This window comes from Lonchura striata, chromosome 4 (genome assembly GCF_046129695.1).
Source record: "Lonchura striata isolate bLonStr1 chromosome 4, bLonStr1.mat, whole genome shotgun sequence".
Classification (NCBI taxonomy): Eukaryota; Metazoa; Chordata; class Aves; order Passeriformes; family Estrildidae; genus Lonchura; species Lonchura striata.
The window spans coordinates 41,134,472-41,150,915 of NC_134606.1; the positions used below are offsets into that span (position 1 = coordinate 41,134,472).

General features: G+C 36.6%; 1 protein-coding gene across 5 annotated transcripts in view; it reads right to left on the reverse strand.

Moving 5' to 3' along the window:
• GRIA2 (glutamate ionotropic receptor AMPA type subunit 2) overlaps window positions 1–16,444 on the reverse strand; it is an 88,088-nt gene that overhangs the window by 30,241 nt on the left and 41,403 nt on the right. For all 5 annotated transcript variants that reach the window (XR_002466274.2, XM_021539579.2, XM_021539576.2 and 2 more), the window contains exons 4-6: window positions 12,936–13,132; window positions 9,016–9,069; window positions 6,642–6,803 (exon numbers count right to left, since the gene is read on the reverse strand). Coding sequence is in view for 4 of the 5 variants with exons in the window: in XM_021539579.2 (XP_021395254.1) it covers window positions 6,642–6,803; window positions 9,016–9,069; window positions 12,936–13,132 (413 nt within the window). In the remaining variant the exon portion in view is untranslated. The remainder of the gene's footprint in view (window positions 1–6,641; window positions 6,804–9,015; window positions 9,070–12,935; window positions 13,133–16,444) is intronic.

Sequence of the window (16,444 nt, forward strand, 5' to 3'; positions counted from 1 at the left end):
TGCACTTTGCTGGCTGAAGATCCTTAACAATTTATAATTATTAAGAATAAGTGGATTCAAATTCAAAAAAACATAGCTTCATAGAGACATCAGGACTTGGCTCTGCAGTTTTCTAAAGTCTGCTTTAGCACAGTTCAGCCACTTTCAGGATTGAAGGATTTGGGTCAATTGGCCTTTTGCATGTCTGAAACAAATCTACAGATATTGCCTCAAACCACCCACTACTTTCAGTGACTAAATGTTCTATTCTTTAATTGACTTTTCTTAAAAGAAAAAAAAACAGCAACCCAACTATACTGGAATGAGTGATTACTTACACAAAACAGCCTTAAGCTATTAAAAAGAAGCACAAAGTTTAACACTGAAATTTCTTATTTATTGTATTTATTTTTTGTATTTATTTTTTCAAATAGAGAAGACTGAATACTGGGATTTGAAAGCCCAGTGAAACCAGTTAGCTGGAACACCAACTGCTAGATGAATACCTTTTTTATGCCCAAGAAACCAAAATGCAAGGACTGAAAACAGGAGGCAAAACAATCTCAAAAATCTATAGTTTTATAAGGGATCTCAGGAAAAAACAAAAAATACACCAGATCAGCTCTTTGGTCAACCTTATAACAAATACAAAAAATTATTTATTTTAAAAAACTTGGATTTATAAATCATTATTATCTACTTGAATTGAGGCATATTCAATCATATTTTTATATTAAAACCATAGCAGGTGCAATAGAATATCCCCTCTAACTCTTATTAAAATTCATTGCATTATAAAGCCATTTTCCAACACACTGCAATCATAAGAGGCATGGCCCAAAATGAAGATACTGTCTAATTCATCAACTGCACAATTTTGCTTGATCATCTATATCTAGACAAACTGCCTTCTAAATTTTCAGTGTTTTCAGATAATTGTTTTCAGTGTTGTCTTTGTTCACATTGTTTTCTTCTTTGCTCTTTATTATAAGTGAGTCATCTAAAGGTTAATTATTTCTGCAAGGTAAATAATTGTGTGCTATGTATTTTTGTATTCTTTGTTCTGCATGTTATCTGTAAATTAGCACCAGTATAGTTAAACCAGCATCTTTCAGTTAGAAGTGTCATTACTCCTGACTTATGGTTTCATAATAAGTGCCTAAAGACTATATGACTTGACTATAAAGAAACCTGAAAATGTGAAACTACTGAAGATAAAATCAGGAGATAAAAATAATCTAGTGTTTTGGTATCTTAGCTATTCATTGATTGGATGGGTAAAGAGATTATGAAGCCAGAAATACAATCATGAAAAGAGAACATCTGAAACATTATGTGCCAGCATGAAACAGTTGCACCCATCCAAAATAGCTGTGTGAGTACCAGGGTTATTACCACCTTCCAACACAATGGGATTCTCTATGAGTCTGAGCTTAACTAAGTATTCAACCAGGCAGCCCCAAAATTTTTTTCTGTGTGCTGCACATAGTTTCTGTATATATCATATGCAAGCTGTCTCAGGCACTTCAAGCCTCAGGTTGCTCTTAGAAAAGCTTATCCCAGAGCAGGATGGCTTGTAGAATAGACTATCTCAGTTGGACAGACCTACAATGATTATCTAGTCCAACTGCCTGAACAATTCAGGGCTGACCAATTCTAAAGGGTGTTTTTAGAATTGTCCAAATGCCTCTTAGGCTCGAGGCATCGACCAGCTCTCATGGAGGACTGTTCCTGTGTTTGACTACCCTAAAAAAAATGTAAATAAATGCTTCCAAAGGTCCAGTCTGAATGTGCTCTGGTGCAGCTCTGAACCATTCCCACATATTCCCTTGCCACTGGATACCAGGGAGTGGATTTCAGTACCACCCTCCCCACTCCCCCTCTTTAGAAAGCTGTAGAGAGCAATGGGGTTATCCCCCAGCCTCCTCTCCAAAGGAGAGGAGCTCAGAGACCTTAGCTGTCTCTCACAGGACATGCCTACTTGAAGCTTAGTACTTAGGGGAGGTTGGCTCTAGCTGGACACTAGGTGCCACCAAAGCTGTTCTGTCACTCCCTTCCTCAGAGGGACCAGGAAGAGAAAATTTAATGAAAGGGTCATGGGTTGGGACAAGGGCAGGGAGAGATCACTCAGCAATAACCATAATAAGAAGAACAGATTAATCTGGAAAAATTTTAATTACCGATCAAACCAAAGTAGGATAATGAGAAAATAAAAAGTAAATCTCCAAACATCTCAACCCATTTCTCTCTTCTTCCTGGGCTCAACTTCACTCACAAATTCTTTACACTTTGTTCCCACAGTGGCACAGGGGGACATGGAAGGGGGTTGTAGTCTATTCAGCACCCATCTCTGCCACTGCTTCCTCTTCACAGGGTGGACGCCTCACACTCTTCCTCTGCAAGGAAATTTCTTCTCTGGGACCTGGTCCACCCCCTGTCCTTCTTTCTGCACTTCTGCAGGGCTGTTTCATATATTGTCATTCCTCCCTCTGGCTGCTGTTGTGCAGCAGCTTTGTCCTCTTCTTGGATGTGTTTTCAGAGGCAGCACCACCTTCACTGACGAGCTTGGCCTTGCCAGCAGAGGGTCAGTCTTGGGGCCATCTGGTATTGACTTCACTGGACATGGGGGAAAGTTCCAGCAGCTTCTCAAAAACCCATGGTCCCCTTCTACCAAAACCCTGCCACACAAAGGCAATATAACTCATGTCTCACTTGCCTTCAAGAGATACAGGTTGAGCTTCTTTTGGCAAATAGACCAAAGGCTGCGCCTTGAGAGTATGGCTTAATCAGATTAGCAAATTGGAGCAGTTGGACATGAATGCATGTGCTGTCCTTCAGTGTCCTACCACAAGATCAAGAAGCTTGCCTTAAATGTAACAGCCTAGAACAACATTAAGGCTCAAAAAGCCCGGCATATTTGTAAACACACAGTACTGAATCAAAAGAAAATTTCAACTTGTTATTATTAGGCCTTTTTAAAATGAAACATTTTCTTTTTTTTTTTTTGCAACTTGACAAAAAATTAGCCAGGATGCTCAACTCTATGTTTCAAGATCTACACATTAGCTCTTCTAGAACTGCATCATAGACTGGTAACACCCTTGGTTACAAGAGAAATGTTTTAAATTTAATTTGAAGTAAACCCTGAACCAGCATTAATTGTGAAAGATGCAAAAATATTCTGTAAAAAAGTCTGCAAAACACTAGTTTTAAGCACTCTGCTTAATCTATTTAATCTATAAAGCATGCTTTTATCAGTACAGGTACAGTGCAGCAACAAATGAGATCAGTGTTTTTTCTCATCTATGTCCTAAGACAGCAACTTTTTATAATTAATATTTTATAAATTGTAAAGTTACATTTTTAAAGCAATTTGAGACAGACTCTCTTCTGGGCATCTGTGGAAGAGGCTTTTAGCAATGCTCTTCTTTCTTGAAGAGCATGTTCCTTTGAAATACACTTTTACTTAGAAAGGGTGTCTTTATTTTCAGGACTGTACTTGGATGCTGTGGTATGTCTTATCAGCTCAGTCACAGTCCATTGACTTGCATTTTGTAATGTAAAATGAATGCACACTTGCTTTTGGATTACAAAAGGAAGATAATACAACAGAGTTGCAATGCTTTTGTCTGCAATGATAGAACACTTACAATCCCATAGATAATATTACCTGTTAGGGGCATGTAACCACCTATCATTTCTATACTGATGATGCAGGGCTCTTGTCAGCCTTCCTATCTGTTTCATACAGAATCTGCAGCAAGAGTTTCCTGGATTCCACGGGACTGGGAGCAAAAGTTCATTTATCAGCACTGGCAATTTAGACAACTACCTCAAAATTAAAAGGGGAGAAAAGTTATTTGTAAGATCACTTAAGGGACAAGTAGGAGAGCAGTGCATTAACCTGCTCAGTAATCTAGATGTTTATACAGAAGCAGAGGGCAACACAGCTAGAATAACAATATAAGAAGGAATGAAATACTCACAAAGGACAGGTAAGAAATGCAATTCAGCACAAGTTGATGAAAAAAGCCTGTACTTAAAAGTAATGTTTAAGTGGACAGATATGGTATGAGTCCATCTAAATTAGCAGCAGCGCAAGAGAGCAATGCAGAAGATTTGGCTGTTAGTATGTATCCCACATGAAATACATCTCACTAGTGTCCTGGTGGTAAGGAGAGGAAAAAAAAAAAGTAAAAAGAAACTAATACAAAAGAACCCCCTGAAATGACTACTGTCTCTGAGACACATGAAGCCATTATTTCCATTTCCTCATCATAGCACTCAGATGTGTTGCAGTAGCCAGTCTGGCTTTTCAAAAAGGTACCAAATAGAAAGGTTCCAGAGCAAAATGACAAACAGGATCTGAGAGCAGAAAATTCATAAGAAAAAGGGATTATTTTGTTTTGCAGGGAAATCAAGGCAGAAAGGGTGGCAGCCATTTTCAAATACAGGAGGATAATGAAAAAGCAGAAGCCTCTCACAGCCATTAGAAACATATAAAGGAGTAATGGATTAGGTGATATAAAGGCTGATTAAAATTAGACAAAAGCCAAAACAAAGATCATTTAAGTGCTGAAATAAATGCTTGGAGAAGCTGTGAAATCACTACTCAGAGGAACTGCACAGCTTTATCTGATTCTGACTTCAGGCAAGCAGGACAGACAGGTGACTGATTGCTCAGTGACCTTTCTGGCCCTGCTTCCATGATTTCTACGATTCTGCCCTGCCTCTAGCTCCCACAAAGGTGGGAATGAAATGTGACATATCTCTAACCCTACCTGTAAAGACAAGCAAAAATGACAAGTAATTTGTGTATAAGAGCAAGAGATAGAAAGCTACACAAAAAAATACAGTCACTGATACAATCAATGTCACCAAATAATGCAATATACATCCACACTTTCCTCACCATCAATACCTCTAGCATTTATAAGTTATCTGATAATCTAACATAGGTCTCAATTTCTTAAGTGAGTATCAGTGCAGTCCTATATACGTCTTGAGCAAACAATATAAAAAGGAAGAGAGGTCGGCCTTTTAAACTAATTTAAAAAGTGTTCTAAATTAATGAAATTCAAGATACTTTACTTTTCCTATCCATAACAAAATCAGAAGATATTGCATATACCCTCCTTCAACTCTTTCAATTTCTACTAGAATTGAAAGGATTTATCATGGGGGAAATTAAGGGAATACCCATGACAGAGTTAGAGATTTTAGTGCTTTAATACAACATTGCAGCTACTTCATGTTATCTAACACACATGCAATTTCCCTCCAACATAACACCAGAGACCTTGTGTGTCTCACCCATTTATTTTTCCATCACTGATAAAAACTGCATTTTGGTTTCAGTTTGAGTTCTTCACTATAGTCATATGTTTTATGTATTTCTCTATTATTATTTTCAGACTGTAATTCTGCAACATGAATATGTAGATAGATTTGGGCACTCAAGAATCAGAGTGACAAAAGGATTCTGTTAATTCTCCACAGCCACATCCCTTCCCGTTTTCCTAAATAAGAGAAATACAGATTACATATACTACACATCTGTAATACAAATGTACCTAAAGACCTGACACAGACTCCAGTTTACTGTTTCAAACTTTATGTATGAGATTCACTACATCTGTCATAAAGATTTTAAACTACAAAAATAACCACATAAAAAATCACTTCGACTAAATTATTACCAAACTTGGCCTCATAAAAAAAGAAATCTGTTATTTTTAAAATTAAAAATAAGGTTGTGTGTTTTAAAGGACTTTTCTACTAGGCGTTTGAAAAAAATGGTTCTTCCTTCCATGCTGAACTTTTTATCTATTTAATTATATAGGCTTCATATTCAAACTATAGCATAAAAAAAGATATGGATAGAACATTTGCAACTTATTTTTTTATCTTTTAGAGCTATTTAAGAATATGTTCTTATTAAAATTTCTGATTGTATTATCTAAAAATTATCTAACATTAAAATTGAATTACTCTTTTTCATATCTTGCAGCCACTAATTGATCCTCGTGATAGAGAAAGTGAGAAGGTACTATTACCCTAGTCTTATCCAGAAGTAAAGCTGAGATAAAAAAGCAAAACCACCTGCCCAGTGTTACACTGTGTATCATGCAGGCCTGAAATCAGACCACAATCCTGTATGTCAGGCACAGAACTTAATTTTTTAAGTCTTTGTAGAAAATAGGCATCTGTCTCAAAGAAACTGTCTAAACATTTCTTTGGGTTATTATGTTACATCATAAAAGTAATATGTGCTCCCTGGAAGCATAATATTTGTCTTTAAATATTTCAAAATATAGAGAAACATTTTAAAACAGAGAAAAAGAAAAATCAAAAAAAGTCAGTAGATCTAGTTAATCTATCATCAATATATCATATCTAAACCAATTACCTAGCAAGCTGCCAGGCACAGATTTACAGTGACACAAGAAAAAAATTGTCTTGAACATTTTGTCTTAATTTTTAAGAGTGTAGCATCTTTGGTCAATCAGTTCTATGACAGAGAATGTTAAAAGTACCCCAGAGAAATATAAAATTGTATTGGGACTATTGATTTTCAAGGGCTTTCTCTGTCTCTTGCATTTCTATTCAAAACCCTTAACTTCCTGTACTTCTAGTGCAGTTAAAACAAACATAAGACATACCTTTATTGTACTAGTGTGTGCACCAGGATATTCTTTCTCCTCCAGTGTTGACCAACGCTGTATAAATTTTGACACCACAGGATCATCATAGTCAACTATCTGAAATCCTGAGACATTAGCTCCTCCAAACTGGATTTTTGACAAATCTCCATCAGTAAATCCCTGAGCACAGAAAAAATTGTCTGTTATTTTAACAGTTCTCTAAATAGTGTATAAAAAGAAAGAGTTTCCATATGACCTCTACTGCAGAGCAGTAAGCCAACATTTTCCTCAAACTGGATCCAACTTAAATCCTGGGCTGCCAGGATTAAGTCATCAGCTCCATCAGCCAGCAATGCTTCTTGCTGCCCACTAGACAAGCATTTTTGTAGAGAGCAAGGGCTGAGAGGACCTGTACTTGCCATCCTAAACATCCTTTTAATTTCAAGGGGACCACTTAAGTGAGAAAGGGAACACCACAAATGAGTAACAGGCAAGCAAGTTTTAGGCAGGAATACTTACAGCCACAGCTGTATCCTCTTTTTTAGGAACTCTAAAGCATGTAGAAGGACTTACCATCTCCACTGCCTCCTCCCTCCGACATAAAGAGCTACTTCTCATTCTTACAAAAAGTCCTTGGGTTCTGTTTTCTGTGATTTAACCTCAACCAAATAACCATACAAATGCATTTACATGACGTAATGATGTCAGACACTTCATTATAAATGGATGTTGTGAGTGAATACAAAAAGAAGCAGCAAATTCAAATCACATTAACATAAGTTGCTACAATTGCTATAATACACTAGATGCTCTCTAATTATTGTGTATTAATGATCCTCACATATTGTTGTCTGCTAATACAGACACTTCTACACGGATCATGTAACTTGACAGTTGAGCAGGAACATTCATTGTATATTCAAACCTCCATCTATCAGCATTTTTAATTTTCAAAATAGATAAATTTCTTTAATGATTGATCAGACTGAAGGAGAATATTACTATAGTTCAAAAAGAAGAAAGCAGGTGGACTCAGTGAAGATATTGTTCAAATGCTAAAGAAGTTTTCCTTCTGACAGAGAAAACCAAGTTTTTAAAATCACTTCTATAAACACTTTATACATGATATTAAACAGCTTTAAAACATAAGATTCAGTAGTTTTTAGGTATTATGGATTTACTGTTACAAATTTAAAGCAATAGCTAAAATAGCAACCAGTAAACATAATGAAATCCACTGGGCACATTTTCTAAAATTTCCCTTAAGGTAGAAAATACTGTTTATATAACATTTGCAATGCAAACCACAGATGTCTAACAGATAATTTCTTACATATTGTTAAGACTTTTATGCCTGCTTTATGAATATCAGCACCTCAACTTTTTTATCCAAAAATTAGTTACTAAGTTATAAGAATGAAACCCCAGTGTTCAGCTTTTAAAGAGGCCTTTAAAGCAAAAGGCTTCTTTACACTGTGGCACCCACATGACTCTTCAGAGCACTGCCTGCCTGGAGGGAGAAGTGTTTCCATCAAAGGCTGGGAGGAGACAGGGGTTATGCCTCAAGTGCCAAAGACACACCATGCTCCTTCTGTTTCCTCAGGCTCCTCAAAGCACTGTGGAAGACAGTGTCAATTGGGGCACTCTGGGCCCTGCTGGAATTTGTATCAAACACTATCACAGCTCAAGAATAAACGAACAGGATAACTGAGATTTGAGCATGCAGAATTTGCTTTGTTGATTACAAAAGAAACCTGGATTAGTTCCCTTAGCTTCAGCAAGTGTTTATAGACTTTAATATCAGTGAAATGGCCTGTCACCTATAGACACAATTTCAAAAAAATTACTTTGACAGAATTTAGTGAGTTTCCTGAACTTTCCCTGCAGGAACACTATTAGCTATACAGTCTGATCACCAAAGTTCAAGAAAACATGAATTCAGACTGATCACCCAGCCAACATGAGGGATGAAACATGGAAATCTGAGACTCGCTAGTCTAGCAGAATGAAACATGAGAAATGTGATTCTAAAATAGTTTAAAAGTTGTGAGAGAGAAATCATCACTTTGCTGAATTAATCTATCATCCTATGATAAAGATACCCTCTTTACATACCCTCTTTTTCTAAAGTATGTAAAAAATGAGAAGTTCTATTGAAGATGCTGAGCAACCTTCATTCCCGTTGATGGGAATATAAGAGGCATTTAAAGCCTGAAAAAACTCAGCCAATAAACAAATATAATCTCAACACATGCATTATTTTTGCAAGGATAAAGGCATCTAGGTTTTTTTCCTGTTTTCTGAGATGTATTCATAACAAAATAATAGTTGATGTGCTTCCACAAACAGTCAAATGAGCAATACAGGTATTTTAAACATTAAGAATGCTTACCAGATTTGCAATGATATAGTGGTATCCTTTAACATGTTTACCAATTGTGATGACCTGTAAAAAAGAAGAAATACCCCCATAATGGAGAATGTTCACCTGATATACACACAAAGACTTGAAAGGTACAAAATGCAGTATGATGTAAAAGCTAGTTAAGAGCTTTATGGTATACAATACTGAGTTAGTGCAATGCTTTATCTTTTATTTTACCTAATACACCACACAACACACTCTTTGCTGGTAGAAGTTAGTCACATTTAAGTCCAAGTCCCAAGAGGGAGAGTCCCTCCAGACACAGGAGCTGAATGCTAATTACTGTGGTGTGTACTAAGGCACAACGAGCCAGGAGAGAGCAGGCATCACGTGCTAGAAACACTGTGTCTCACAGACTCCTGCTAGATTCTGCCCACTGACATTAATGAATTATGAGGAAACCTTGTAAAGTTCAAATTGTTTATTGCCCTAAGTCTTCTTCATAATCTCCCTCAAAGCCAGCTGGTGGTTTCTCAACAGTCTCTGCTGGCAGACCTGTAGCATGGATTCTTCTCCCAAATAAGCCTAATTAAGACTGTGTCTGCATGGGGAAGTTCGCATTTTGAAGGTAAGCACTTCTTCAGAGGAAGGATGTGTAAGACAAGAAGAGTCTAGAGGTTTATTCCATCTTTTGAACATTGAGAACAATGAACTTAAATTACGAGAATGACTCATTCATTTCCTCACTTAACATATAACTAAAATATTCATATTAGGTACCCTGAAACTTGTATCAGGGTACTAGTGGACAACGTTCCAAATACTTGGTTTAATGAAGTTACAGAAATATAACTAAAAGCAGCTTTAACACTGAGTTTACATTACTAGAGTTTGAGACTGAGAGGGATCACATTACACAGACCATGGAAGTAATTAAATTGTTTCTCTTTTGAGGTCAATATATATATATGAATTTAAGTATCCCAAAACAATTACTTGGATTAGACTACTTAAAACTAACTACTTTTTAAGAGGTTTAATAACTATTTTCAGGTGTATTTCTTACATAGCTGCTGCTTCCAAAGAAATCTCAGTTAGACCAAATAGATTAGCTCTTCTGTATGAAATGTTTTGCTATCATTGGTCTGAGAAGACAACCAGTAGCTGCAAGCCTTTGGAACAATGCTCAGTAACTCTGCTCTAGGTGCCACTGTGTACTCTTTCATTAACTCAGCTTGCTATAACTTGCCATATGAACACTAAGGATGCTGCCAGTTAAAACTAAGAAAATTCAGTGGTAGTATCAAAAGCCATGATGAAGGAGCTGTGCACACACAAAAGCTATTCAGCAGTTCGGAGGACCTTCTCTAGCAGGGATAGACAAGTAGTGGCAGTAATTACAGTTGCCCAAAGGGTACTATCAGGCTGAAATGAGATTCTGCAAAGGAAGCTGCCTGAGAAGAGACAGAAGCCATATAATGAAGAGCATAGTAACACAGACTCGCCAGATCAGAGAAGAGGAATATAAACTAGTCTGAGGAGAGCTGGGGAACTGAAATATTTTTCAACTTAGATGAATTGTTGAAATCTGAAGAGAAACTGTAACACGAGACAAAAAACCAAGAATGATGAAGCGACTTTGCAAATACATTTTGCGCCTATACAAAGATCCAAGGCCTACAAAGCGTAACTGGGTAACTGGGTGCACCTGAGACTGTCACTGCAGTTTAAAATATTTGCAGGATAAATCATAGGACTAAAATGAAACATTTGTTCAACAATAGAAAGCAAGGAAGGAATTGAAGAAGTTGTTCCTTTATGTATTGAGCAATGCAAATAGTACTGATATATTAAAGGAAAACCTGATTAACAGAAAGCCTGCTGCATTTCTTACAGTAAAAATACATAGAAAAAGGGATACTGATATGATGTGTCTACTTCAGGCATCCTCATGAAATTAAGGAAATTTCCGAGGGCTTTTTTCAGGGCAGGAATTAAAATAATTTTTCAAAAAATATATCTGGTAGCAAAGCAGGATCTAAAGTACACTGCTATTAGAAAAGAAAATCAGAAGAACACACTCAAGGGATACAGACCAAGAAATTTATTGTTCTGCATTTAATTTTAAGGGATGGAGAAAATTATTAGAGAATTAGTTAGTTAGACTTTCTTTTAGGCTGCTTGAGAAATAGAAAGTGGGTTTACCTTTAAATATAAGGAAGGGAAGTTACTGAGTGTAAGGATAATGAACTTAAAAACCAGACCAAAGTGCAGAAATAACTAGGCTATCTTGTGAAGAGAATTACAAAACTAAACCCATTTGGAATTGCTGCAAACAGTTTTAGAGAACACATTCCAGCATAGCAATAAACTACTTAGAGGAGAACAACTAGCTAGAGTTATATTAACTGACCTGTGAGGCTGATTCAGTTATCTAGGATTCTTTAGTGATTTACAAATCAAAACAGCAGAAACAAAACCTTAGCCAGCTGTGTGTTTGAGGAATAGCACAAGTCTGTGGGGATAAGCTGAGAAACTCTCAGGGTCTAAAAAAGGCATAATCCATCAAAGTGTTAACTAGGGCAAGAAAAATATCCTAGAACTGCAATCAAAGTAAGAAGCAGACAAAGATGAAAATAGGTCTATTATGAAACAAAGACTGTAAAAATGAGTGGTAACTGAAGGGTAAAGATGGCTCTTGTCTAGAAGAAGTGGCTAAAAGGTGAAACTAAATAAAATTACAGCCAGCCAAAGTTTCATAAGATTGTACATTTCTTGACATTGATAAGTCAGAAAATATGATTTTGAAATATTGCAGGTGATAGAGAGATCACACTCTCGGACATCAAATGCTCTTGAGAACAGGATCAAATTCAAATTTATCCTGAAAATTAGAAAAAGAGCTTGTGGATATGAATTCCAAATAAAACACACAAACACAATGTACTCCATTAAGGACACTACTCATTGTCTGAGCCTCTTCAAAATATAACGACCTTCAAAACAAAGACCAAAATAACAAGCCCTTCAAAAAACCTTCAAACAAATACATCCATACTCTGATGATACATCCCTACTGATGCTACACAGTCTCACATGATGAAGCTCAAGCCAACAGGGAACTATCCTTACAATTTTCCATTGTGCTCTGCATGCATGAAAAATAGGAAGAGCCAGTAAGAACTTCCTAGACTCTAGGACTGAAGTGGTAGATTTCAAAGTAATGCAGTAATTTGAAGCAGAGTACCATGATAATGTTGCTAAAAATAACATTGTTTTTAAAAGATATTTTGGCAAATAATTTGCATGGAGAGAAGAGATTTTTGCTGTTCTTTTTAAAGCTCAGGAGGCATTAGCTATGAAAAACAGCATCCAGTTTTGGTTAACACACTTTAAGAGTGACACAAAATGAAGAGACAAGCAAGGAAAGTACAAATGACAAAGAGCTTCAAAACACAAATTTTGAAGGGCATTAAATGAGAAAGAGAAACTGTGATACAGTCTTCCCTAGACATAAAAGGTTCTCAGAAAATGCATCAGAGGGAGAAAATACCTTCTAGGTGTAAAAAGAACTAATACTTAGACATAACTACTTATACTGGACCAGATATAATAGTGTATCAACTATGTATAATATAGTATACTACTGGGACTGTAAAATAGTCTGAACAAGGTATTTTGTAAATTACTGTTTTTACTTTAAATAACCAGGATAGAAAACTATACAGGATCATCCAGATAGAATTATTTTGCCTTTGAGCGAAGGGAGGGATTATAGGATTTGTACATTCACTTTCTCCCTGGCACGTATGCAGTCCTCAATACAAACTTGTCACTGCCAAATGATTCATAACAATCACAAAAGTACCATCAAAACAAATGAACTCATTACAGTTACTTTTAGAATACTGCTAACTGCTGTCACTGAAGAAAGGAGAATAGCAAACCTGATCGACAATGTCGTTGACTTTATCGCGTTCACAGTCCAAAATCACCCGCCTTTCCTTTTTTACCTCTAGATCTTGAAACAGTGAACGGTATGTTTCATCTTTTCTCTCATTGTTAATATTTCCTACATTGATAGCAGTCACTTGCCATTTCTTTTCAGCAGCAGAATCCAGCACAGCTTGCAACGTTGATAAGCCTAGTGCAGCATAGGAGAAAACAGAAGATATGACTGACAAAGCTTCAGGAATTAACAAGCTTCTACAACATGATTTGTGCGATCACTTATTTAAGGTCTCCTGTAAGTTGTTTGACCTGTCACAAGTAGGTAGAAATCAGAAACTAAGATATATGTGGGCCAAATCAATTATTATTGCATGAAATTTCCATTTGCATCACTGCGAGGCATCAGGTAAAGCCTTTTAAGAGCAAATTTTGGCTTTGGCCCAATCTTCAGAACTGGACTTTGCTGTTTTCACTGAGCCACTGTTGGAATTCCACAGAGTAGGAAAGAGATCTTCTAGGAGAGGAGTGATCCAATTACAGCAAAAGGATCAGCCACTTATTAGAAAAAGGATCAGCCTTATTAAAGGATCAGCTGCTTAAACAACAGCTATTGAACAGCTTTTGTTCCCAGCACTTGAGCAGAACGGTATTTAAACCTAGACCTCACTGAAGTCTATGGCAGAATTCCCATGTTCTGCAGTGATGGTAATGGATTTATTATTTCTGCTGCCTACAGTCACATCCCTGATTATGAAAGATGTGCTGAGATATATTTTTCCATATAGATAAGCAGGCTCAATGCTAACACCTACAAGCAGTGCAGAGAAGTTTCCTTCCATTTCATACATTTGGCAAGTTCCTGATAGGAAGCTGTAATGTTTGTACAGATGCAACTGCTGCCTACAATATACTGTAAAACCAGTGAAGATTTTACTTGACAGATTTTCTTTTTAGGGATGAGCTAATGTAGTAGAGAAACATGAAAATTACTGCTGGAAATTAATTCCTGTTATACAAAAAGTACAATTTTAATAGTACAAGAATGAGACTTATCATATTTGAATTCCTACCAGAGAATTCTACATTATTCTAGAGAGCAGTTTTAGGGATACCAGATACTATTACAGGGAAAAAAATTAGACTTTCTTATGAGTGAAGTGACATTTTTGCACATTCCCCTCTCCTGAAACCAACCAAACATCAGGAGTCATTTCTTTGAGACAAATTCTGATGTGGTATGTAAAGGGAGCTTCAGGTATAACTCTCATGAGAAATAATACTAGTTATACCCATAAACATAGAAGGAGAGCACAAAGAATTAATCTGTCTCACAGTCTGTAGGTATAATATTAAATTAAGATTGGTCAGTGTTTAGCAATTCATCTTCATCAGTGAAAATGGTAATGGCATACAGCACTACACAAGACTGGTCATCAGCAAAGGCAGAAAATGGCAGGCTTCCAAAAGGATAAATTGAATTATTCTCTTATATAATTTCTGGTTTGCCAAGTCTCTTTAAGAAAGACTGATATTGAGTTTTGTATGTCATGTAATGGATATTTATTTTAAAATCACAGACAACTACAGTCCAGCAGTACATATAAACTATTTCAAATCCTAAAGATGAATCTGTACAGCTTGTGTTAAAAAGGGAAAGATTAGTAATCTAAGCAAACTGAGAGATGCAGGGAGCATCTTAAAACACTGAAAAACACTAAAGTATGTTTAAACCTCAAAATACTGCTTGAAATTATGAATTAAAATTTAAAAAAAAGGACAAAGCCAAAATGAAACCATTCATTTGAATAATTGTTTCAAATTTCATTGCACAGATTTCAGGTCCTCCAACTTGTCTAAATTTCCTGAGTAAAACAATCTCAACTAGGCACAAATTAATAAAGACTATTAATACTAATACCACCCATTGCAAAGGGTTCCTATATTTCACTCCTCTAGTCTTCTGTTTTTCCTAGGGTTTCTCTTTTCTTGACGTGCTCTCTGCAGAGATATCAAATGGCTGCCTGGATTGCTTGCCTTATTTTTTTTTGGTGGCAGATTTGTCATCCCCATACAGCTCAGCTCATTCTGATAGCAATAACATGGTGCAAAAACACAAACAAAACTAAAACACCAAACAGAAAGCATTTGCAGCAATACTTTTGTGAAAGTTAAATTTTCTAGAGAGTAGTAACAAAAGTGGGAGACTGCAGAGGAGAAAACTCCAGCAACTTCAGTTGCTATTTTTTAAGCTGCATGAGCACTTTTACCTGGGAAACTCATTTCCTGAACCTCTTTTAGTTATCCTGAGACAAACTTTTAAAGCAGTAAGCTTTGAAAAGAAAAATGGAAGAGAGGCTGAATAACTCAGCAATTCTTTTACAGATAGAATCTTATAACAATGCTACTACTTTTTTCAAAACGTAGTGTTTGTTAGTAATGGCAGAGAGGATCTAAGGATGGTAAAGGAGACTACTCCACATTACATGAGAATAAGTACTGTATTAAGACAGTAATAGCTTGGGTACATATGTACTGAATGGCCTCACTCCTTGTGGACAGGAATGACAGCAAATTGCCCTGTACTTCAGCCATTCAGTCCCTAAACACAGAAGTGCTCTAACACCAGCAATAAACAATTCTTTAGGAATAAGTCATCAAACTAATTATTAGCCGTCATAGTTCGCATGAAGAGTAAATCTCTTTGCCTTTTTTATCTCAGTCCTGAAGGTGGGAACATCTTCAATTCTGTCTCATTCCTTAAATATACATCACTGTCACTACAGCAAGAGGCAGATGTGCTTAGGGGAACTGTGGACTTGTGTATCTGGGATTTGATGTCAATGTAGCTGGCTACAAACTGCTCGACTCTGCAGGCTGACCTCATGCAATCTGTGGGGAGCACTGAGGAGCAACCATTTACTCCACATAAAGGTAGGAGCTTCATGCCTTGGAGCTTGTTATCACTGGGGTGCCTTGCCACAATTAAAACCAAGAGGTAAGAAAAAAAGGAAGAACCAAAGGGTGGTAAAAAGAGCAATCTGATGCTGTTATTCCTGGTCAGATCCAGACAGTGCAGCTCACAAGAACTCGGTGTTTTTCAGTATTTCCTAAATATAAATCACATGCACGTCACATTCTGCCCACCACCAGATGATTGACAGAGTACTGGCTGAGAAAGTAGTTTTACATCTGTCCTTTCCAAAAAGACAGTGAACCTTTCTGTTTCTAACGTGAATTTAAAAAGGACCTTCCAGAGAAATGAGCTTAGCATTCATTGTTCCATGTGACATTACCTTTGGAGGTTACACACCAGGATTAGTTCTTCTAACTGGAATGCTTACAAAAGTGATACAGAACTTTCTTGAGGAGACCCCTTCAGCTTCTGATCATCATGTATATAACGGCATCAGAATGCAGGGAATTAAAAGTCACCCCATTACTCAAAATACCATGGAGGGGTATAACCATGCTTTAACTCTATTAGCATTTTATAATTTAAAATGCA